At 40.8% G+C, this 26488-nt stretch overlaps 1 protein-coding gene across 2 annotated transcripts in view; it reads right to left on the bottom strand.

Moving 5' to 3' along the window:
* Positions 1–21571, bottom strand: part of UBR3 (ubiquitin protein ligase E3 component n-recognin 3) — a 158264-nt gene extending 136693 nt beyond the window's left edge. For both annotated transcript variants that reach the window (XM_054971129.1, XM_054971130.1), the window contains exons 1-6: positions 21034–21571; positions 10745–10884; positions 9620–9778; positions 5511–5654; positions 4918–4967; positions 1886–1952 (exon numbers count right to left, since the gene is read on the bottom strand). In XM_054971129.1, the coding sequence (XP_054827104.1) occupies positions 1886–1952; positions 4918–4967; positions 5511–5654; positions 9620–9778; positions 10745–10884; positions 21034–21494 (1021 nt within the window). In that variant the 5' untranslated portion in view covers positions 21495–21571. The remainder of the gene's footprint in view (positions 1–1885; positions 1953–4917; positions 4968–5510; positions 5655–9619; positions 9779–10744; positions 10885–21033) is intronic.
* Positions 21572–26488: the final 4917 nt, after the last annotated feature.

The raw sequence follows: 26488 nt of genomic DNA, 5'->3' as shown, positions 1-26488 counted from the left end.
TCTGCCTCATGCTTTTCAGTTCCAGTAGACAGAAGGAGAGGGAGGACTCTTTAAGTTGGAAGAGCGTTCTTCCAACTTAAAGAGCCTTCCTTCAGATGAAGTGGCTCTTTCTTCAACAGAAGAACCATGTAAAGTTGAGGACGGCTGTTTAGGCTGGAGGAAGGCTACTTGGAGGATGGATGGATAGATCCATTCCACTAATTACAAATATTCTGGTAACAAGGCTACAATCCCTTTTTCTTCCTTCAGAAAGCTGTCGTTCATGTTGTCTGAAGGATAGACTACAGTAATGTATATAGTTGGCAGCCTAAACTGGCAACTATTAAAGAACTCAACAGGCTGTTTTCCGAAGGGGTTAACTGCTCAGAGCACTTTACAGGAAAAGCAGAAGGCCTACTATGGCCCATGTATACACGAAGAATCGCAAGGAAAAGGCTGAACCTACTCTTTGGGAATTCCTTCTGCTCGCTAGCTTATCAAAGCCCAATTCTGAACAAGTTTTCAAAACTGCTAATAAGATTTTCTGAGGCATTTCAGGATATTTTAGTCCACATTTATGATTTTTTAAAACTGCCAATTCTAGGTCATCAGTACATAACATGATCCTCAAGTTGGCTTACCATTGTCGCAGAGGTGGCACAAAGTTAGCTCAAAATACTTTAACTATGAAAATGCAGCAATGAGTTGGCAGCATTCAAACACAAGACAGCAGAGGGAGAGAATAAGGGACTTTGCTATGGCACTCCACAGACATAGAAAATATGCTCTTTTTTGTTTTGTTTTGCCAAATATTGCCTCTAACACTTTTTCTTCTCCGTGTCCATTTGCTGTTGCCTAGATCAGTTAAAGTTAAAATTCCAGACATTTTGTTCACTACATGTATGTTGCTAAGCCTTTTCTCAGCTTAGCTTTCAAATACAAATGTCCCTCCTCTGCCCAGTTTCTCAAAACCATCATTTCTTTTCTACTGGCTGACAACTAGGTTAAACTCTGCCACACGGATGTGTTATTTCCAGAGTCTCCCAATAATAACAACAACTTCTTCCTTTCTAGAGTTACTGACCACTCTACAACTGAAATAATCGCTCTGTGAATTCCCGTTTCAAATCCAGCCCATCCTTCAAGAAACTGTTTTTAGCATCATTTTCTCATGCTTGTTCCCTCTCTTGCCAAGAGATGCCCAGTCACCAGCTTTTCATACAGTAACCTTCTCGCTTAACTAACAAAAAGGCTACAATTAACCTCTTCTACTAATATAAATAAGTTTCAGCAGAAATGAGGGAGGACTGATTAGAGATTATCTCTCCCACTCTCCAGGAGCCTGTATCCCAGCAAAAGTTTCATCAATACCAAGACGACGGCTAGAATATTGGTTTGATCCCATTTTTATTCAGTTCCAGTGATGTTCAATCACTGGTTTGGATTAATTTTTTCAACAGATACCAGCCTATTTGAAATGGTTCCAGCTGAGTCAGTTCAAATTGATTCAGGTTTACACTACTTTGACAAGGTAATCAAACCTCTCTATTAAAACAAAAAACAAGCAAAAGCTCTTCTGAACAGGTTTCTGAAGAGTTTGAATGTCATAACTTTTCTTCCAAATAAATACGATTTTTTAAAAAATCAGGAAATTCAGTGTTCACTCAAACTTTTTTATTGCCTCTCTCAAATTTTTGGTCACCAGAAAGACACAGTCACAACTAGAACCACAAGGGTAGCAATCCCTGAGTTGGATCCCGTAGACCTAATTAGTAAAAGAATTTGATGTTATCAGACCTCTTAATCCATTTCAGCCTGTAGCCTGCTCCAGTAACATAGAGTCAACAGGATTTAAAAATGGTCCAGGCTGGGATACTTCAACATCCAAACACAAGCTGTCATGTACCTTTGGTGGTGCTGCTTAGTTTCACCCTCTTGCGCTTTCCCACACCTTGGCTACCATCTTGGTCCTCCTGAGGCAGGGGGAAAAATTGGAAGTGGAGAAATATAAATACCTTACTGTTAGAGGCCTCATACTCTATCATTACGCTTTTGAAAGAAAAAAATATGGAAACAAAGAAACATTTGATGTCACACATGTTTTGATTACCATAGCAAACTAATCCAAACATTCTTTCAAAACTCAAGTTTTGTTCAATAACGTTCATGACAGCAGTACCCTCACAGTCCTCTTCGAGTATTGGTTTTGCTGCCACTAACAATCCTCATCAATATACAATCTAAAATATGGAGGTTTGTTTGTACTTCTGGTTCATTTGATTCAAGGGAAAGTGTTTCTTCATAGAATTGCTATGAACAAGAATGTAAATAAAGAAATAAACGACTGAGCAAGAACTTTTGTAATATATTCAAATATTGGGTTCTGCTCTTTAAGATTTTACATGTCTCACACACCAACCCTAAAATACGTTCATCTAAAAATGAACACTGTTGGTTCCATTGATACAACACATTAAAAGTGTGTGCTTTGAGCCCAAGTGCACCACTCCAACTAGAAAGAGATTCACATTTTTAAGTGTAAGAACTGTCAGAAGGGCCTAGAAACTAGTTTTTTTAATTATGCACAAGCAAATTGATTCCACCAACATGACAAAAGTTTAGACAATGACAACAAACTTGCATGATAACATATTATTCTGCTATACAGGTGTATATTCCTAACAATATACCCTGTCCATGTAACAACCAAAAATGCTTCCCTTGATGGTTCTCATAGTTTTGAAGATGTAAGTGCAATGGCTCAAAGCATAAAGTCCACCTTTTACTACAGCAGGGGTCCTTGGGAATAATGCACTGAAGAAGCAACTATGAAGAGTCAATTGTATCACTACCTGGCATCAACTAATCAGATGGGGGCAAATATGTACTAGTTATCTTTTGACTGTCTTGCACTGTCTGCCTTTAGATCAAGTACTTGCACTAAAGGCAGAGATATATCCAGGTAAAAATAACTTTTGCTTTTAAAAAGCAAAAACTTATTTTTTCCCTGCAGTTGCATGAACTGGAGCGGTTTTAAATCATATCAACTCTGCTGAAACAGTAACACGTTCTCAGACACACTACGCAAAGAAAGTGAAAAAGGCATTAGTATCTCATGCTATTAATCCATCTTGTTTTAGATAACTTGCATATTGAAGCATGGACCTAGACTTGGAGTTGTTGTATATACTTTCTAGGCAAGAATATGTGTATATAGTCAAAGACTTGGACTCTCATTTACAGTAGCCAAGCTACAAGATTAGGTACCTATCATTTGATTTAGTAAGATTATCTGTATATACTTATATGTGTGCATGCCAACATTAACCCACTAACGTGCTAACTATTGGAAAAGAAAAATGAAATAATCCAGTCAACGAAAAGGATAGGATACTCAATTCAATTCCTATACCCACCCACCACTTACTCCAACTCCTTTCTTTAAACTTTTCTTCTGAGAAGTACATCCCTCATTGGAATGATCCTTCCCACCCAACACAGCAAACAGGAACTCTTAATGTTCCTAGTCCCTCATTCTCAGCTTCTTCTGAAAGGATCACCATATCCGACCCCTATTCTAAACCATTATCTTACATATTCCCCCATAACAAAGTTTACAGAAACAAGGAATCTAGGCTTCTTTCTGAGTTGGTCATTAATGCAGAGAGTTTTAGTTTTTTTATGACTGCCAAAATACAGCAGGGCAGTATTTTTAAGTGTCAGCTTATAAACAGCACCGCTGAAAGCAGAGCAGACACTACCATTGGATGACAGCATAAACATTCTCTCCCCACCACCACCACCCACCGCACAAAAAATGTTATGGATATAAACAAATGATTCTTTCCCCGTCTATACCTGTTTTCATACAGTTCAGCATGAACCAAAAATCCTTTACAGATGTTTGAAATATTCTACATGTTCTATTTCTGAAAGCACAACTGAAAACTAGTCTGAAATAGCCATGGGTCTTCTGAAACTGACATAACCCCAAAATAGTAAAAAGTTTACAACAAGGGTTTACAAATAGGGTTGCCACTTTCTTAGTGGAAGCACCCCCCTTTTACAGCAACCAGATGTGCAGGAATGCAGAAAATAAAGCTTTTCTTAAGACTCGCCTCAACTCCAGAAAAAAATCTCACTGGCAAAACCTGTGCACATCAGCCCATTCTGAAGCCCAGTAAAACATTATTATAAAAAGAAAAGAAAAAAGATGGTCTATTTTTTAGCCTACTAACTTGGTTCCATCCACATGTTTTAAAAAAGTGCTCAAGTGCACCTAAAACCAGAGAATGGTCTCCCCGCACACAGTGGTAGCATGCCTATGAGAGAAATGTAGCCACAAAATATTTCTTGCTAAGCTTTTTTTCTATCCCACCACCACTAATGTGCTCATAAGGAACAGAAGCTTACTTCTGGTGCTAAGAACCTTTACCCTAGAAGAATATGTACAATTTTGAGAGCTTTTATTACTAGGCCAGTCGTGAAATACTATTATGTAGTAAGATAATTAGTTATTTGAGTAGCACAGTTAATTGCAGAAGTAAATAATTCCTTTCCTACAGATTTTTAGCAAAGAAACTACAGGGTGAAAAAAACTTCACTCCTGCTAAACTTGAGTTAAAACCTGCTCAGAGCAAGCAAGACCGATAGGGTAATGATGAGTGCATGCATTACCAGAAGTTCCTATCTACCATGTCGTTCCCAGCGCTGCTAAAATTAGTTCCACAAAAACAGTAGAAGCCAGCCACCAATCTCCTCATGGGAGAAAGCTGAGAGGGACTGAGCCTGCAAATACCTATTTCCCACATAATGAATTACATCCTCGAAGCAAACATTTTTACTTCTTAGCAAAACTTGACAAAAGATGAGGCTTGGGGGAATTTAATTCATTTCACATATGATGAACATTTGATTTTATTTCTTAAGAAATCTCACCTCATCTGAAGAGTCACCTTGCCCTGAAGCGGGTGTAGCACCTGCACAACCTTGTGAAATTAAAAATTAAAATATCCTTTATAAATTCACACATCACTGGACAAATGCATAATTTGAGAGTCATTAAGCATTAAAGCAAGGGCTGCATTAGATCTGACAGCATCTGAAAGAGAGGCTCGCGGGAAAATGCCATATTCTTGAGGGAACACTGCCTGTGATATGGCAGGATGCGCAGAACAACGCACAGAGGAATTTTGCTGTGGAAGTGTCACTGAACCACAGCAATGATGTGGTCTTTCAAAATTTTACATTTCCTAATAAACAGACACTGGGGAGGGTGGCTTTACTGTAGAAGTTCAAATTCCATTATGGAATAATTTAGATTAGGTTTGGGGCCTCGCCCTCAATTTTGGAAACTAAATCAAGGCTCTGCTTCACATTTTGTCCCTCGGACTTGGACGATTTCAAGAACATCCTACGTTCCACCTCAGAACAGGTTATGTTTTTAAATCTGTCAAGTGAAATAACACTCCAAAATGCTTCAAGCCTTAATTTTAAGAACATTTTTCATTTTTTAAAAAACCCACACCAACCTTGAAGTGCTGAAGTGCTGGCTCCAGCCGCTTGCTCCTGCACTCCACACACAACTTTATCTTCAGGAAATGTCAGACCGGAACCTTTCAACGCTACAAGGTACTTTTCATGGCTTTTCTTTGCACAGGCATTTTCTCCACCACCTTAAAATACATTTTCAAAAGATGAACATTTAATTAAATGTTTTAATTTCACTGGTTGCCTATTTATTTATGGGTCCAATTTAAGGTGCTGGTACTTAACTCTAAAGTCCTTCATGACCTAGGGCCCACATACTTAGACCATATCTCCTAAAATGGCCCTGCGTGGCAACCTCACTCCTCAAGATCTCCTAGCAGTCCCCTTGTTCTTGAGGATACAACCTACTACAGCCCGGAACCTTTCTGCAGCTGCTCCACTACTGTAAAACATCCCCCTGGAAGATGCAGGCACCTGCCACTGGAATTTTTACAGCAAGGATGTAAGACAGAGGTGTTTAGGAGGCAGCTTGAAGGCTATAGATGCCAATTCTGGCTTTAAAAAAATTAGCCATTTTAAAGTGCAATCCTAAGAAAAGTTACACCTTTCATAATCCACTGAAGTCACTGGGCTTAGAATGGTGTGACTTAATGTAACTTAACCATTTTAAAAGAGGATTATTTTTGTATGGTATTTCCTGCTGTTATCCACATTGTTGGAAGAAAGGAGGCTTATATCAACACCCTAAATAAATACCCCCATAAGTAAAATAAACAAATATGCCTTTGTCACTTTTGTGCTTAAAAGTCCACAAAACAACTCCTAATAAAAATCAAAATTAAAAACTGCTAACACACTGTTGAAAAACAAAACAAAAAAAGAAAAACAATCAACAACACCAGATAAAGTTATAATATCAGTAAAAGAGCAAGGCATTAATCAAGTCTTAAAAGCCTTAGAACTTAAAAAGATTTGAACCTGGTGCCTAAATGAGACTGAACTAGGCCTCTCAAATTTTGTTGGGTTTTTAAAATATGTAATGTTATGTTTTTTAAAGCTTTTATTCTTTAAACTGTTTGCTGCCTTAAGGACCCAAATGGAGTGGAAAGGCATGTACAAATGTTCTAAAAAAAATAAATAAATACAAATACAATCTTGAGCAAGGCTATTAGTTCAACTATTTAAGTTTATTATTTCCTGCCTCCCTTTCATGGATTCTCCATTCTCGCTGCACTCTGGCAAGCATTGGAACCAATATGGCAGCTACCCACCGATTTTTCTTTTCTAGCAGTGGGCAACATATTCCAGCAACTTTACAGGTGTTTTGGGCAAAAATCATAGTCCAACTCCTATACAGGATCCCTATTTAAATCTAGGCTTTTGATTCCAATACAGAAGTCATCCAATCATCCTTCCTCCGCACATTGTTTGGAACTCCTAGATATGTGGCATCAAGTCCTCCTGTCCTGATTCTAGAAGCTGGCATGAAACAGCCTGCCACCCTCACTTGGTTTGCTGCGATAAAGTTTAGACTGGTCTCACATCTTTCTGAATTCCTCTCTCCGCTTCTACTCTGGCTGTGTTCTGATTCCTTTGTAAGATCTTGGAGTCAGCAGAATTAGGTTTTTCTGCTTCAGATTTGTCTGAGTTAGGGCTTAATACAGCTTTTACTTTAATTAAGAAAAAAATAATTTGAACAACTAGACTGGAGCTACCCCATATCAGATGCCAACTGAATTTGCTCTCCACTCCAATTGGGTTCATTCCCTCAAGACTTTTTGTTGTTAGTAAGTATTTACATTCTCCAATCATTCTGATGATTACCATTTACGTACTCTCTTGTCCAGAAATGAAAATTGTATTTCTTTGGCTGTTGCCAAATATATTTTGGCTACTCTAGAAATTCAAGTTACTGCTATTTATTCAGTGTTAGGTCAAGCATGAAGATAGTCTACTGTTATTTTTTAAAATTTTAATCAAAGCTATTTTAAGCATGGATACTTTCTTTTAAGTTTTTAACCATGTCTATATTATTTTGTCTAAAATCCTATGTATTATACAGACTTCTTAGAATAAATGTCATACATACATACATACATACATACATACATATTATAGGTTCACGAAAGAGATTAAAATCCTCCAATCTTATAATGTGAAGTAGAATTTGGCAGCCCCAAAAGTAGCCCCGGTATAATAAACAATAAAATAGAAGAAATACACTGTTACTCAACAGACAGCTCACCTCAAGCAGAATTTCTGATGCACAGATATAACATTTTCCTCGAGAGTTCAAGCTGTAGTGTTTTGTTAAGAGGAAAACAGCATACCCACAACTATGGATCCAGAGTGGAAGTGTGGCTGAGTTTCTTGGGCAATAAACAATACAACTACTGCCGGGGCCCCATGCTTGTACCATTTTGTGATTCTTCATCCTTTTTAGTTTCCCTCTAAGCAAAACTTTCATTCATTTTCTCTCTCACTACTTTAGAAACTGAGAATTCTCTTCCTGCACCACTCCACTAGAGGACGGCAAATCTGACCTCTGGAACATCAAGAGCCCACCAAGAGAGAAGTGTAAGGGTACAAAATTCTGGAGGCCCAGAATTCTGAGTACAGTGTGAATGGAGAATAGTAGCAGCACAGCTGGTACAGTTCTGAAATTCAGAATATTCTGTTTAAAAATATACCCCAAAATACCTTTTCAATATTATTCAGGTATATAGGCTATATCCAGCTTATTTTGGATAAATCAGTAGTCACATTTCTGAACAATCTGGATATATTTGGAAATATCTAGGAATTATATAATGCAGAAGCTTGTTTTCCGCCTTATGCACGCAACAGGAGAAGGAAGGGAGGCAGCATTACCGTGTATGTATCTGTATCACTTCTTTGCCATGTGCCATTGCCAGGTCTGGCTGGCTGTCTTTGTACTACTAGTTTGTCAGGTTAGATGCTCGGATTCTCTAGTTTGACATTGTATTGGCCCGCCATTCTGCCCAGCCTCTGTGGGTGACTCTGTTTCTGTTCAGCCTGTAACAGTATCCTGTGTTTCAGTTTGGTTCTGCTTTGATTCTCTGGTCTGGTGTTGGTTCTGCTGGGATTCACTGGTTTGCCATTGGCTGTGTTGGCTTTTGTTGGTTCTGTTTGGATTCGGAGGATTTGGGTCCATGGTTGCTGTTGTGTGTTTCGCTAAGGCTTCCTGTGCCCTGAAGAAAGCCTTGGATATTCTCCCATAGAAAACAACAGAGAATAGCTGCGGGCAGCTTGTTCAGGGTCATGTAGAACTGGACCTTTGGGTCCAATTCACTTATAACCTGGGGAGTCTTTAGTGGACACAGAGAACTAGTTTCCTTACATTTTTGGTATAGTTTGCTTGGAAAATGGCTCCTCCAGACTCCTGGAAAATTTCCTGTTAGGAAATAATGGATCCAAATATATTCAGAATTCTGAATAAAATCTGAATTCAAATTGGTATTTTTGGACCCAAATATTGGGAATTCCAAATATACGTGGTACCCTGGATAGCCAAATCTGAAAATATCATATATATTTTTTAGTGTACATCCTAACACCTGGTCTCAAGCATCTTGTGTAGGCTCTTCTAAACGTGAAGGGGGACCAAATGCAGTGCTAAGAAAACCCAAGGGGGAATCTTTGTCTGGAACCCTCTGGTGGCTCTCGACAGTCCTGCACACACTGGAGTAACAACTGCCATGCACAGAGGAAGAGAGGCGATTGTATCTACCTCTCTTCCCTTCTATTTACATACCTGATTCCTTCACAGCAATATTAACCTACTGCTTGCCCTAAGACTCTAAACTAAGAATGGAAGTAAAACAGCCTCACTTCATTGATGATTCCAAAATACAGTGCAGTGTTACACTGATTTATTTAAAGGATTTATATCCCACTTCTCAAGACACTGGCTTCTAAGTCTGCTATATGGGATGCATGACCCATATGAGCTGGTAGAGGGCCAGGAAAGAAAGCACTTGCAATATATTCTTCTAGTGCTCTTTTCTGACCTTTCAAAGATCGCAAAAGCCAGGGGGTAGGTGGGAGGGCCTCCTGCAGCAGGCAGCAAGAGTACAAAATGCACAGTTAGCCACGGAGAAGTCAAGTCAGAATAAAAACACCAACTCACCAGAGCTAAGATCTTTGTAGAACTGCTGATTTGTCAAAACCTGAGTCAGGACTGAACGCATTGCGCCTCCCATTTTTGTCAGATCTTCCAGAAATGAAATGTGCGGTTCCAATATCTGAAGGACTTTCTGAAGGTCTTTTTCTGATGGCAGATCTAGAACTGGGGAGGAAAGTGTGGATTGAGAGAAGACTGGTCAAATCCATTCCAATGGCTTTATAAAACTTTTCATCAGCTGTTCTGTTGCTAAGCAGCTGTCCCCTACCACTCTGCTCAGCTAAGGGCCATGACGACATTCAGGAAATGCAAACCACATCCTACTGATGCAAGAGGCTCCTTCCCCAGTGGGATGCGCCTTGCACCAAGAACACATGCTGAGTTGATACAATCCCATTTATCCTTTTGCTACAACTAAATCTATAGACCATATGACTGTTGCTGTGTATAACATCTAAGCAGTCATCATTCTTTGGGAAATGAAAGGAGAAATCACTATGATAAACTTTTTTATCCAAGCACTTGACTTTTCCTTTGCTCTTACAGTCAACCCAGCGTTGTCATCATTGGTGACAAGTAAACAAACCTCAGAGGACTTTCTCCTACATGCCCCCCCCCCCACAACAATTCCCAAAATTCTGCTACTGGGGCTCAAGGGAGCCTCACAATCAGTACGGGAGGCAAAATGGAAGAACGGAATTGGCAGAAATTGTTCACTTCCTACTGGCAACAGAAGTGCTGTTTTAAAGTGCTGTTACACCAGGGGTACAGTACCTTTGGAACCAACCTGGTATGTTTACATTTCTATGCCACGGCTCTCCTTGTCCTAATTATCCTACTCTTTCTGCAAAACATATAGCATTGCTTACACAAGCAAAAAAAATGCCTCTGCAGAATCATGCTATATCAACTTCACATGTAATGCTCCTCACTATACTCATATTACACTGTGTTGACACAGCCACTTGTCACTCACTGATTGTTTGAAAATACATTTACTTTGAAGGCAAAATAGACTGGTGAGACCCTAATAAAACCTACTACTTGTGCTACACTCAAAACAGGGATCTCTCTCCTGAGTCTTAACTCTCTACCCACACCAGCCCATCTCCCAAGTGGTATAATCCATACCTGGTTCATTATAGCCTTCCCTTAAGTACTGAATAAGACAGAAAATGAATTGTGGAAGAACTAGTTCTGACATTATCAGCAGGTCTTTGGGAACAGATGGAACTTCTGAGCTTGATTTTATCCGATGTCTTTTGCAAAACCTGTAAACCAAGTTGTACACCATTAAACATTGCCAGATACCTAATGAATAAAACAGAAAACTGCTAATTTTTTTCTATGCGTCACACTACACGTGGGTTTAGCAGACTTCAAACTTATTCTGAGAAAAATCTTGAAGACTTTCCCATTTCAACTAGCAACTCCTCCTCACCTATATCATACAGAAAGCTACTGGGAGAGATGATACTCCCACAATTCAAACTTGTTTAATTTACACTGACTTATTGTATGATGAAAACTGCTGTATCCCTAAAAGGATTAAGCCAAGGATATCACAAAGATATCACAAAGATGTGTCACTCACAAACTTTGGATTTGAAGACAATTAAAAGAACTGTTGAAACAAGTCAAAACAGAAGATTATGAATTTGCAGAGTTGATTTCATCCTGTTCTCTTTCCTCTGTTTGCATTATCGACCATGTAAAATCTATTCACTACCATTATTTGAACTTCGATAGAACTTTATTTGGAAATTTGTCACCACCCTGTCAGCAGATCTTTTGAAAAAAAATCTTTATTATTGATTCAAAATCATTATACATAGTCAAGAGATATCTATAAATATATAATAATGTATATGCAATTATGTATATAATTGTATACAAAATCTTTAGAACTTATTTATACAATAAACCTATCTGCTAATAAAAAACGACTATTTTTTTATTACAAACTTGTTTTGTTTCTTCAATCTTGTGTGATAAAAAATAAATGTTTAGGGGGTTGCTGGTTTGTTTCCGTTATAAATTCAAAGAATGGGAACCATTTTGCTATAAAATTAGTTTCTTTCAGGTAATGTTCTATTTGATATTTTCTATCATATATTTTTTCTTGTATGTAATGGTCCCAGACTTTCTCCAACCGTCTATCGAAGGTATTTTTGTTTGTTTTCCAATTTAATGCTATCATGCTTCTGGCAGCAATTAAAAGGTTATTGATCAATTCTCTTCTGATTTGAGGGATTTCGATTGTATTCCATTGATTTAAAAATAAAATTTCGGGATCAAAAGGGATTTTGTAGCCTGTTATTTCTTTTATGTAATCCAAGACTTCTTTCCAGAAAGTTTCTATCCGAGGGCATTCTCACCAGTCAGCAGATCTTTAAATGATTTTAGTTAACACTTTATTTTAGAGGGGCAGGGCACAGCAGTGATTAGAATGCGGGACTAGGAAGACTCAAGGTACTAATCCCAGCTTTACCATGAAGCTCACTTTGGGTCACTCGCTCTCTGCCCAAACTACCTTACGGCATTGTTGTGAGGATATATGAAGGAGGGAAGAACATGTACACCAGTCTGATTTCCTTGACAGAAGGACAGGATAAAAGTGTGATAGTTTTTTAAATCCTTTGAGAAACCTGACCGTCATCCTGACATACATAGCTACAAAATGTAGATATTCATACTTCCCTTGTATAATATTACGTCCTCAATACAATTTCACCTCCGTACTCCACAATTAAGAAAAGGTTGTTCACACACTCTATCACAGAAGTCATGATAAAAATAAACTACCCTTCAATATGCAGTCAGGTATCAGCACCTTTAACAACTTTGCTATCTGACCACTGAAAACTATACAAGCAGTGAATGCTTCGCTCACACACAATGGAAATCCCAATTGTAGAGAACAGCTGGAAAACCTCACATACACATGCCCACTGCCTATATATTAAAAGACCAGAAGTTGGGTCTATATTCCTACGCACGCTTCTGTAGGAGAAAGTTATTTCTAGGCTTCTGCAGACCAGACTTTGCTTAAGTCTGTCTAAATTGTATTTTTGTGCTCCCTGCAAGCTGCTTTGAGTTTCTAATAGGAAGAAAAGTAGGACAGACATACTCAAATAAGCAAACCAAACCCCTCCCAATAAAGCATCACTCAAAGACTTGGTATACAATACTTCTTCAATTATGACATGCAAAAGATTCTCTTAACTCTGTCCCAAGTGAAAAGCTCTGCTCAAAATGCATCCAAGCACCTCTTTCTTAAATAAACTATTGAACTAACCTGTGCCTTTTGTTCTTCCGTTGTCTTGACAGCAACACGTTCCTAAAGGTTCACTGTCAAGAAGTACCTTGATTGCACTGCAGATTTTCATATGGCCTTCTCCTACCAAACTCTCTTGCCAAGTATGAGAGCAGATGTATTTCCTTACTGCTCTTGTGAACTAGAGGAGCTCGATGTTTTCCTTAAAGAACTGCCTTTGCATAGCTATGAATCAAGCGCTTCCATATGCTACACAATTTGCTATTCATGTATTCAAAATGTAATAGATATTTTCAGAGATGCATATTAAAGATTAAAATACAGGACAAATACAGGAAAATACAGTGAAAGGACAAAAATTTAAATATACAAAAGTATAAAAGAAAGTGCCAAAGCAAGACTACAGCTGAACATCAAGAAGACAAAAGTAATGACTACCAAAAAATTACACAATTTTAAGGTTGACAATGAAGAAATTGAAATTGCTAAAGATTTTCTAAACCTTGGTTCAATCGTCAACCAAACAGGAGATTGTAACCAAGAAATCAGAGAGGGAAGCCAGGAAGGAACTAGAAAAGATCTTTAAGGACAAGGGTTGCTGGGAACCAAAATCAAGATATTGTCGAAGGCTTTCACGGCCGGAGAACAATGGTTGTTGTGGGTTTTCCGGGCTGTATTGCCGTGGTCTTGGCATTGTAGTTCTTGACGTTTCGCCAGCAGCTGTGGCTGGCATCTTCAGAGGTGTAACACCAAAAGACAGAGATCTCTCAGTGTCACAGTGTGGAAAAGGTGTTGGCAGGTCATTTGCATCTACTCAGGAGGGGTGGGGTTGAGCTGAGTCATCCTGTAAGAGTTTCCCAGGGTGTGGAATGCTAATGGACGGAGGCTTCACTGTATCCTGAGGAGGTTCTTTTGCATATGGATTGGTGCTTGATGTGCTAATCTTCTCTGCAGGGCTATTGTCGGGTGTAGAGTGTTTTGTTAGCCTGGTGTTTTTCAGAACTGGAAACCATGCTCTGTTCATTCTTAAGGTTTCTTCTTTCCTGTTGAAGTTTTGCTTATGCTTGTGAATTTCAATGGCTTCCCTGTGCAGTCTGACAAAGTAGTTGGAAGTGTTGTCCAGTATTTTGGTGTCCTGGAATAAGATACTGTGCCCTGTTTGAGTTAGGCTATGTTCAGGCTATAAATGACCTGCCACATCTTTTCCACACTGTGACACTGAGAGATCTCTATCTTTTGGTGCTACACCTCTGAAGATGCCAGCCACAGCTGCTGGCGAAACGTCAGGAACAACAATGCCAAGACCACGGCAATACAGCCCGGAAAACCCACAACAACCAAAATCAAGATAATTGATACTGTGGTATTCCTCCATATAATCTATAGTTGTGAAAGGACAATGAAGAAAGCTGACAGGAAGAAAACTGATTCATTCAAAATGGTGTTGAAGAAGAGTTTTACAGATACCAGGGACCACCCAAAAGACAAATAAGTGGGTTCTAGATAAGATAATTCCTGAAGCTAAAATGACAAAACTGAGGCTCTCATAAGTTGGTTACATCATGAGAAGGCTAGACTAGCTGGAAAAGACAGTAATGCTAGGAAAAGTGGAAGGCAATAGGAAAAGAGGAAGACCCAACATGCAGTGGATTGACTTAATAAAGGAAGTCATAGCCTTCAGTTTCCAGTTCCTGAGCAACGCTGTTAATGACAGGACATTTGAAGGTTGCTAATTCATATGGTCACTTTGACCTTGATATCCCAGGTAAGCCTGATCTTGTCAGATCTCAGAAGCTAAGCAGGGGTCGGTCTTGGTTAGTAATTGGATGGGAGACCTCCAACGAAGACCAGGGTTGCAGAGGCAGGCAATGGCAAACCACCTCTTAGTCTCTTGCCATGAAAACTCCACCAGGGGTTGCCATAAATCAGACAACACTCTCCACTAGTTCAGAGGTTCACTATAAGTCAGAAGCAACTGGATGGCACATAAAATACTCATAAAAGTATCAAATGCTAAGTAATCTGTACAATTACCCTAGTAATTGTAAGCTGATTTCCACTTTTTTTAAAGTACAGCATCCCGTTTAATAAAAGCAAAGTTAAAATTCTGTGTATAAACTGCAAACATGGATTAATAAACTGTCTACATCCATCCGTCTACTGGGAAACATCTCCCAACATTTTACTAAAACTGGGGTGTCAATCATAAGGAAGTGTTTCTTTTTCCAAACCAAAGATGATTTGCAACAAGTAACCACCTTAACATCTCTTAGTCTCCAATTTATACAACAAATAAAATTATCAGTGTCAAGGGCTAGGATTATCAAAACAATTCTCAACTTAAAGTTGAAAGGGAGTGGGGGGAATAGCACGGGCAATACAAAGCCTCTACAATTCAGCTTGACAAGAGAACGTATACTAACAGTTGTGAATCTTATCTCTGACAGCTGTACTGAAAACAACTCGAAGGACTGGCAGATGAATCAGGAGGATGTTTTAGAAGAAATGTTGGAAGCAATCAAGACGAGTTGGTAATTGCAGGAGACAGAGTACAATGCAGACTCTAGGGATATTGCCAAGGGAGACAGTGCCAAGCAGAACATTACTCCAGCTTCCAACAAGAAATGCACACCGGAGCAAAAGTTTCAAGATGTCTGACCTGCTCATAGCTTGTTAAAGTTTGTTAAGCTTTGGGGCGGAGGAAGGAGGGCAGTTGTTTGCTATGATGGAAACCTTAATACCCGAAACAGATAAAGGGTTATCTTAACTAATACTCACCTGCTGGACCATCAGTCAGACTGTGGGAAGAGTACAAAATGACACGGGGGAGGGGGGGATATGTCAGCACGAGAAGACAGGGAAATGTGTGGAATGGTAAAGCCAAATTCCCAGTCCAGAATTATGGAGCAAAAGAACTCCAAAGGTTATGGCTGTAAAGTAGTGTCAGATAATATTTCGATACCTCCCCCCCCCCAAATTTCCATTACCAAAAAAAGAAGAAAAATTTGAGTTTTATCTTTTCAACCAGCTGCGAACACACTACGATGCATGCTCTTGTCAGGAAAGTTCACTAGATTTAGAGGGGTGGGTGTTTAGAGTCCATGTAGGAGTCGTTTTGAGATAAGCATTAAGTCATGTGAGACTTCACGGGCAACACAGCAGTGATAAAGTCCAGAATCAAGTTTAAGAAATCAACTGCTGTTTATGAGAACTAGACCTGATTGTTTTTCCACCCTCTGAAACAAGATGCAAATGCTGATATACAACCCAAGCCACCACAGTATAAACGTTCAGCAGATTTCTTTCTACAATGTGATAAGCTCAGGTACACAGTACTGTATTGGATGAGTTCTGGTGGCTTTTTTTCCTGATCCTGCAGCTTATCAGATAAATTACTAGATTTGTTGAAATGTATTATTACCTCCAGACCAGGAAACTACATAGTTTCCCTAAAAACATAATAGAATGTTGCCACCGCAACACCTCTGCATTAAAAGAATGTCCCTTCCTCTTTCCCCACCTCATTATCAATGGTTAGAAGAAAAATTATCCTACTGGATTTACACCGTCAATGACAGAGACTCATGAGTCATGACAATTTAAGTAAATCAGAAAACATTTTCGATAAACTAGAGGAACTGCATTATGTTACTTTTTTCTCCATCCAACTTGTAAAGTGGGGCTATGGTTTAATTATAGGTTCGCCCACCTGGTTATGAGACTGCATAAGTGCATGAAAATAAAAAATGACTAAGTTCCACAGTTGTCTCTGCCTCCTCCCTCTGGCATTCATGCTAACAATGGTCAGCGTCTAGCAGAGTAAGCAAACTATGCTCCAGAGCTCTGTTTACAGACTGGCATACCTTCAGAGTTCACACATCAATCCTTACTAAAATGGGGGCAGAAGATAGGATGACTCCTGCTATCACATGTTTTCACTATGACAGTAAATGACTCCACTTCTTTAATTCGGCAGCACTTGTTCATCTTGTCCTGCCAATAAAGTACTACTACAGAGCTGGAATTACACTCTCAGAGGGCGACATCTGTCCATTATACCAGCAACAGCAGGTCTCTTTCTCTCTACCACCAAAGTTCTTCCAGAAATCCCTACATACATTATACACCTTCCAACATGGCACAATGTACACCACATCCTCTCTCCTCACTCAATATGCCTCTCTCTGCATCTCGCCGTAAGTTGTTTTCAGGTCAATCTAGCCCAGTGGTTCTTAACCTTTAATCCACTACCATCCACCAAGTACCTGATATCATCATATATTGTCCTCTAAGCCACAAATAAAAATTTAGGACATAAAAACAGCACTCCAGACAAGGCAACTTTATTTATATAAGTTTATTTACAATATATGTATACAACACTGAAATCTTAGGCATATATTCAATGTGATCATTGTACCTGATAGCTATCAGCCCACTCACTCTTCAGTGTTGAGTTGATCCTTATTTAGTGTGCCACTTTTTAAAGAACCTGGGGCGGGGGGTGGGGGATCTAGGATCTGGGAAACAAATCTAACAGTGACTTCTGACGGCCAGCGAAGAAGTCGAGAGAAGGTGCTTCCTAAAAACTGAAATATCTATTTGCCCCCCAAAGTTCTAAATGTCCCCCAAGTTTTGTAAAATTCCCTCTCCCTCCTTCCCCCCCCCCCAGAAGGGCATTTAGCAGTGCTCCAATTAGCCAGCCCAACATTGCTGGAATGTCTGTTCAATCCAATCTCCTATATTTCTCATCCAAGATCTTTCAACCAACTAACCCCAATTCCTCTCTGTCCTACTCCAAATGTCCTTTCCCCCCCTTAATTCTACATTTGTATTGTTCAACGTAAATTACAAATGTTTTTCTTCCACCACGAGTATTTGGGTTCAGAAGCCAAAGTACACTGGAAACACTCTTGACAGATACACTTTTTTTCTACTATTTCTATGTAGAACAAAAGTTGAAACTGAAGTAGAATGTGAATATTAAATTTCAATATTTAAATTGAAATATTTCAATTCCTCTCCTGTGATCTCAAGTTCCTGAGTTGCTGGAGCAGCACTAGAAGAAGCCACATTATTAGCGCTCCCAGTTCACTGATATAAGGTAAGAACGGGCCTTTATGGTGGGTTCTATAAGAAATCACTACATCCAGAAACCAATGGGAGAACATTTTAATCTATCTGGACATACTATTACAGACCTAAAAATCACTGTTCTACTAAAAAATTTAAAGGGAATATACAATGTGAAAATGTTGAAAGAAGAGCTCTTCAAGAAACTAAACACTACATTTCATCCTAGCTTAATTAGAGACCTGGAATTCCGTATTCATGACAATCACTACTGGTTCTACATGACTCTCTTTACAGAAATTTTGATTGGCCGTTCTTAACATGTTGTATCAGACTTATGTATCAGTATCGGTTAACTTTCATTTAAAACTCATCACTCTGCTTATCGGTTTGAACCTTTGACTTCTCTCATCATCCATTATTTGTAAATGCTAATTCTGCTTCAGACACACAGAATTCACACTTCATGATAAGATTCACACCACACCTTTCTACCCCCAGAATTAACTCTCTTCCTTAACCCTTCCTCCCCAACTACCTTCTTGTTCTCTTCCCCTTAAGCAAGATTTTATTAATTACTTATTAATTTATACCCCACCTTTCTACTCGATGGGAACCCAAGGTGAAAATAATTCTCCTCTTCTCCAGTTTATCCTCACAACAACCCTGTGAGGTAGGCTAGGCTTAGAGTGTATGATTAGCTCAAGATCACTCATGGCAGAGTGGGGATTCAAATCTATACCAGGCTCTCAGGATTTCCAGTATGATTTCTTTTCACATATCTGAAGAAGTGAGCTATAATTCACAAAAGCTCAATTTGAAATAAATGGTGTTAGTCTTTATGGTGCCACCAGATTTTTGTTTTATTTCACAAAAATAGACTAATAGGGTTATGAGACTCCATATTCAAATGGCTATGGAATTTCACAGTTTACTAATTATCTTTTGACATACAAGCCCCATGTCTCCTCCTGATTTCACTCTGGACGTAATCCCAGGCATGTTCATAGTGTCCTGTGTATCAGTACCATCTTGGGCATTCATGAATGTATGCACACAGACACACACAGTCCTCCCGTCTCCCATACCTGGTGCGCCTGTCTTATCCATACACACACAACCAAAAGAAAAAAAAACACTTATACAAAACACAAGAGGAAATCAAGTTTCATTCATTTTAACTTTTTAAAAAATGTTCACCTTTACTTTAGGCTACAAAGAGAACATTAGAGCAAGAATCACAGGCCAGCCTGTAGAATATGAAACTTAAAAGTGATTGAGATGGAAAAGGGATAGGTGCAAAAGCTGGTTGCAGATTCCGCCAACTTATCTCTCAGTCTGCGCCCACGACCTACAAGATTTACCAGATACATACACACCCACACAGCAGAAGCTAAAAGAGTGGTATTGTGTGAGTAATGTGGTTTTGCAGGCACAAATTGAAGATTTGATCATTGGCTACTCCTAACTATGATTTCTTACACGAAGCCAGAATATTCTAATGTGGATTAAGAGCACCTGCAAACACACAAAGGTGAATTTGGATTCAAGATGAATGTGGAATCAAGGTATATGGATCCTATGTAAGTGCTCCATGGGAGATGCACCCATCTGTTTTTCTTTTTATATTTCACATACACACACACCTTCACATATCTAATTACTTTCCTTCCCCAATATAATAATGACATACTTTGTAAACCACTCTAAGTGGGTGTTAAGTTGTCCAGAAGGGCAGTATATAAATCGAATGTTATGTTGTGATGATATCACTTTTCATCTTTCACTACTGTTGTTCTAACGCCAAGATTTTCAGACACATACATACACACACATCAGCATAAGGCATACTTCTCACTTCATACATGAAGGATGCATTCTCAGAGCTACTCCGATTAGTTAGTCTTTAACTATTCAGTCATGCAGTGCAATCCTATGCACTTGTATTTCTGTAAATTCCCTTGAGCTCAAGTCAGCTAAGAAAGGCAAAAGCAATCTTAAAAATAAAAAAAAGTTAAATCTGCATAGGCCGCACGGATCTTCACAACTTAAAGAGATCCGAGGATGGATCTTCCTTCCTCTGGGAGCACACTCTTCTGGGTGGCAATTGTAACTCGTGTTATAATACTTGCTTATCTGCTATGTGTCCTTCTTTGGGTTCAGACTGGACTTAACTCTGCACAAAACTGCACAGATCTTCAAAATCTATAGATCCAATAATCCTCTTGGGACACACGCTTCTACTTGCAATCAAGCTGGCCCTTTCTTATATGCCCAGGGTAATGTCCACTGCCACTCTGGGGTCAGGAAAGAACTTTCCTCTAGGCCAGATTGGCCCAGATATCCTAGGTTTTTTTGCCTTCCTCTGGGCACAAAGCAAGAGTAAGTGGGGGAGTGAGGGAAAGATAGCTGTGAATTTTCTGCACTGTGCAGGAAGCATAGTGGTTAAGCAGTTAACCTGCAAATCGGCACCCTGCTGGTTCGAATCCCACTACTGCTATAAGCTCAGCAGGTGGCCTTGGGTAAGCCACGCCTCTCAGTCCCAGCTCTCTAGCTGTATGGTGGGAATAACAACAACATTGACTTTGCTCACTGCTCTGAGTGGAGCACTAATTGTCTAGAAGAGTGGAGTATAAGCAGTTATTATTATTACTTCTACTATTACCATCGCCACCCTCGGAGTCCCTTCCAGCTCTACATTTCTATCAGAAAAATGCTAAGAGTCTAAACTGGAGTAAATCTTTTTAGGATTGCACCATATGTTATGAGACTGTAACTCCCATTACGAGTCATTCTTTTATCTCCTCGGCGTGCACTGATCATCGCTGCAATCTTTATGCGGCTTAACCCCAGTGCAAAGCCATGGTAGGCTGAGATTGGAGTGCCTCTGCCTAGGATGGCTGGAGGAGGTGGCAATGCCAGAACAGGAGGCTGGGGGCTTCGCACCCTTGGCGGGTCCAGAGTCACACAGGGGAGCGAGGCATGTCCTCAGTGACACACGCCTGGCGCTACCGGAAAGCCCCCCCCCCAGGCCCCCCACCACCACCACCACCCCGCCTGGCAGACTCACCCGGCCTCCCGCATGACGTTGCCGTCTCCGCAGTCGCAGGCGCCACCAGCCTGGCTGCGGAACATGTTGTAGTCGTGCCCGGCGTGCTCGCCTTGGTGGAAGCACTCGGCGCAGAGGCTCATGCAGGGCGAGATGCCGCAAGTCCTGCAGCGGTAGGCCACGAAGTTGGCCGTCCACACCAGGCCGCAGAGCGTGGCCGGGTCGTAGGCCCTCACTGCCTGCACGAAGCCCTCCCAGGGCTCGCCGCCCGCCAGCAGGCAGCGGCACCAGGCCAACGCCTCCGACACCGCCTCGCCCGCGACGCCGCCGGGCGCCGGGCACAGCACCCGCTCCAGCAGCGCCCGCAGCTCCGCGCCGGCCTCGCTCTCCTCGCCGCCCGGGCTGCTGCTGAGGGCCGCTTTCAGGCGCGCCGCCGTGGAGCGCTTCTCTCGGGGACTCGAACCGGCTCCGGCCCCCGCCATGACGGGAACCCGCGGCCCTTTCTCCCCCTCCCCGCCTCAGCGACGGCCGCGAGATCCGCCGGCTCTGTGTGTGTGTGTCTCTCCCTCGGCTGCCTCCTTCCCCGCCCGTCCCCTCCTAGCGGCGCCTCTCGCGATAGCCGGGAAAGCCGGCAGCCTGCCCGCCTCAGGCCGCCTACTCCTCTCGGTCCTGCCGCTGCCACAGAGCCTGCCTGGCTCCCTGCCTTCCTCCTCCTCCCCGCCCTGACACTCGCCCGCCCTCGCGCCCTCCTCCTCGGTGTTTACCTGACGCGCACCGTACAGCGGCCTCACAGTCCTGTACAGAGGCCTGAAAGTGGCGTGTTTTCCTATGGACAGGGATGGGAGAGAGCTCTGTGGCTTTGAGGTGGCCACTGCCAGTCACTCTCAAAGCATGGCCTTTGTCTATCTTCGGGTGGCGATCGTCAGCTAACACCACCAGAGCAGTCTCTGTCCCATACCCCCCCCCCACCTGAATCCCCACTTCAGTTAGTCCAAAGCACCAGAGTTATCTGAGAAGACCTGATCAGCTATTGCTCTCTCAATCACTTTGCCCAGAAAGGGGCAATAGTTGGCCAGGTCATTTTTGTCTAGGGATTTTTTTTTAAGTAGCAAGGGGATAACTGCCTCTTTGAGGGGTTAGGGGAAGGTGCCCTCAGTTAGTAACTGATTTATGATAAACCTCATGGGCTCGTTTATGTGGCCTCTACATGATTTTAGCAGCCAAAGTGGGCAAAGATCCAGTGTACAGGCTTCACCAATGCCAGGATCCTGTCAATATGCATGGTTGTAACTGAACCAGTGATCTATATGTGAACTAGAGAGTGGCATTTCTTTGACTTCACTTATATTACAGCAGGCATCCAGATCAAGGTGAATCTGTACTTTTTTTTCAGCAAAAAACTGCAAAAGCATCACGGCTAATTGTCCTTGAGACTGCAAAAATTCAAATTTAGGAGTTAGAAAATGACAAGATACCTTGGATAACTGGGATGGTCGTGAACTAGCTGACAATGGTTGCAGAGAAATAATGTTTCTTTGCTGCTCTCGCCACTGCTTTATAGGTCTTCCAATGTGCTCTATAGCACGCTTTATCAGTTTCAGTGTAAACTGAAGATGGGAGCCATGGGATCCCATCATGGTGGGTGCCGGAGCCGGTTCAAGTCCCTGAGAGAAGCGCTCCACAGCGGCGCATCTGAAAGCGGCCCTCAGCAGCAGCAGTTTCCACCAATGTCTTTACAGACATCGTCCAGCCCTCTTTCGGTCACCCAGCTGCATGGTAAATCACAAGGCAGGCTCCTGTGACAAGGGAGGGAGAGGTTGGCAATGGGCAATGTTGTCAATAGCTTTGAGGGGCTTTGCATTTCATGCTCATATGGTATCCTCAATGGAGCATGTGTTTGGAATCCTAAGATCTCCCGTGGCATTTTGGAATCTAGAAGGGTCCATGAGCCTTTGTGGATGAACCATTTTAACAGATCTTCCTTTTTGGTGGGGTGTTGAGGCCATATTCACTGTTGCCTTCAGTGGGACAACAAGAGAAAAACCTTTCTGGAGGGAATCAACTGATCTATTAACAAGCACAAACAATCTACAATTATTATAACAATATTATTTTTTTAATTTTTTTATCATTTATATATTTTAAATTTTTATATTTTATAATTTAAAAATAGAGCCGTCGGATTGTTGCATCAACCAGGTGATCATGAAAGAATAGACTATATGGGCATTTGGATGTCTATTATATTGTTATGAGCCTGTGAAGAAGTGGTGGACGAAACGGGATTTTAGAAGCTGGCAAAGCCCGTAGGCTCAGTTCTGTAATATTTGGACGAGTGGGACCTTCTTGTTCCAAGTCCACATTACTGGACATCCTTGTTTGTTAATATACACATATCCATACTGAGAAGAAACAAGAAGTGATAGCAAAATTACTACACTGGATGATTGGACTGGTTTTTTGCTCTACTTCCCTGTTGAACTTCTACCTCACCAGTTGGACTATGTTATAAATTGTACCCATTGTGGACTTTTTTGTAGACTGGAAGGCCTGTGGATTAATTATTTTTGTATGTATTACTGTATTTATTGTTTTATTTATTCATAACACTTGGAACACTTTGCACTTTCATAATATACAATTATATATTTTTTAAAACATTAATAATATTGTTATAATAATTGTAGATTGTTTGTGCTTGTTAATAGATCAGTTGATTCCCTCCAGAAAGTTTTTTCCTCTTGTTGCTCTGTAGTTTGGTTCTGGAGGAGCCCTCCCCCTTGCTCTTTTGTATTCAGTAGATAATGGTCAGACTATGGTTCAGGCTGTATCTCCAGCCCTGAAACAAAGCCCTCCTTCAAAGCTTCAGTGCAAAAGATTAAGCCCAAGGTGTGACCTCTTTCATGTGTGAGGCCCATCATTATTTGAGAGAGATCCAGGGATAATTCCACCGTGAATGTACAATTTACAGTTTCACCACTTAGCTGCCACCTTTAACTGTCTTCCTTATGTGAATGTAAGAAAGAAAACTCTGTAAACTGTACATTCACAGTAGAATTATCCACCACCAAAGAGGTCTTCAGACAAAACATCAGGTACCTCTGCCGGCCTTGATTGTCAGGCGGATGGGCAATGTCCCTTGGGGCATCCCAACCACTCCAGTGCCACCTACAAGAAAAAAGAAAGAACAAAAGGAATTATTGTTAACTGACTTTAATTATGCTTACCATTCAGGAACTTACCTTTGGGATGCTTCCTGGTACCTATATTAATTGGTTTGCAGGACCATAGGGTTAATTGATATTGCTGTATTGCAAAGCGGCTCAATTCACAGTTACTTTTGTATGTTGCTACTGAAGCTACACTTTTGACTAACTGATATTGACATATTGTATTTGTGAATGACTTTCTAGTCTCATTATAAGTAAAACACTGTATTTTTCCTATATGCTTCATTGTATCCTTAACGTGTAGCTTTCTCTACTCTGGACATATTGACTGCCTGGAGGTTGGCAACTGTCAGGACCCTCCTATGTGGGTCATGTTCCTTCAGCTCTAAGCACTGTACAGTAGGTTTTCATATACCCCCTTGTCTGCATTCTTGCTTTCCCCTCACCATTGAGACAGCCTTTCCCCATAATCCTAGAACTCAGGGACACTCAGAGCAGAACCACAAGTGACAAAAGGCACAGATTGGACACTTGTCTGCTTCCCTCAAGTTTTGATGGGAAATGTAGGCAGCTTGGTGGAATGTTGGACAAGTGACAGTTGAAAAGTCCATTGGACAGCAGTCGGAGAGTCAAGCTGCAAGACCAGGATGCCTACATTTCCCATCAAAACTTGAGGGAAGCTGACAAGTGTCCAATCTGTGCCTTTTGTCACTTGTGGTTCTGCTCTCAGTTAAATCAAGGGGCAATAGGTTAAGGACAGACAAATAGAAATATTTTTTACTCAACATGCAATTAAATTGAGGAATTCACTGCCAGTGGAGATAGTGATAGCCACATCAGTTGTAAAGCGTGATGTGTAGATGGTTTTAAATTGACAGATTGATGGAGTGTAGGTCCATCAATGGTGTTTGACCACGGCAACTGAAGGGAGCCTCCGAGGAAGCAAACCGCAGAATATCAAAGCTGGGATGCAACATGAGGGGAAGGCCTTGGTATCCATGTCCTGTTGGTAAGCCCTCAAGGGCAACTGGTTGGCCACAATGTAAAACAGTACACTGGGTTAGATGGACCACTGGTCGGATCCAGCAAGGCTCTTTCTATGTTCTTATTGAGTAACCACAGCAGCCCTGTAGTAGGCTTGATTCTTGTCTGTCCTTTTACAAGATTTGAGGGTTTTTAAAAATTTTGATATGAAGTTTTCCTCAAGAAAATTGCTTTGGAAACTTTAGTACTGTCCCAAGAAAATATTATAATTATTATCCATATGCTTATTATCTTTATTAGCCCCATTGTGCAGAGTGGTAAAGTTGCAGTACTGCAGCCCAAGCTCTGCTCACCACCTGAGTTCGATCCTGGCGGAAGCCAGGTTCAGGTAGCTGGCTCGAGGTTGACTCAGCCTTCCATCCTTCCAAGGCTGATAAAATGAGTACCCAGTTTCCTGGGGGTAAAGTGTAGATGACTGGGGAAGTCAATGGCAAACCACCCTGTAACAAAAAGTCTGCCAAGAAAACATTGTGATGGGATGTCCCCCTATGGGTCAGTAATGACTCGGTGCTTGCACACCTTTGCCTTTTTTAATGCTTAATAATTCCAGAACAGAAACCATGTTAATCAGCAAAAAAATCCCAAAACAAAACAGAAGACTGGTTGCACCTTTAAAGACTGAGACAATTTTATGCTTTTGTGGACTAGAGCCCAATTCCTCAGATACATATCGTATATTGAGGACTGAATACATGAATCTGACAAAGCGTGCTCTAGTTCATAAAAGTTTTATACCGAAATAAATTCTTGTTAGTTTCTAAGATGCCAGTAGATATTTGTTTAATTTAACTCAATGCTGTTTCTCTATATGCATAAACATCACACCATATTTGCATTTCAGCCACAATCCTAAATTCAAACATAAATCAGTTTACTCAGATTAGAGGTCTTTAGATTAAATTCTGATCCAGTAAAACCAATCATATTGTGGGGCTCATTTCAGTGGAATCAAGAAATTACCTGCAATGATTCAACCAAAGCTCTTAAGTATGTCAACTGCATGATTTCAGAGTGGCCTGACTCAAAATATTATGGAATGAAGCCCTGTGGTCATCCAAGAGAGTTTGTAGGTTCAAAAAGGGGGAAAAGTAAGAAAAGGTAATAGCAGGTAAAATAACCCATCTGTGGTGTTAAAAGAAATGCCAATAGGCAACAAAGCATAAACGTTTGATGGTAATAGATTATATATTGCCACAGTAGATATTGTTAGATATGATGCTTTCTTCTTAATTACATAAGCAGAACTACTTCTATGCTCCACT

The sequence above is a fragment of the Eublepharis macularius genome, chromosome 2 (genome assembly GCF_028583425.1).
Source record: "Eublepharis macularius isolate TG4126 chromosome 2, MPM_Emac_v1.0, whole genome shotgun sequence".
In the NCBI taxonomy this organism is placed as follows: domain Eukaryota; kingdom Metazoa; phylum Chordata; class Lepidosauria; order Squamata; family Eublepharidae; genus Eublepharis; species Eublepharis macularius.
This window is presented reverse-complemented; position numbering and strand designations above follow the sequence as displayed.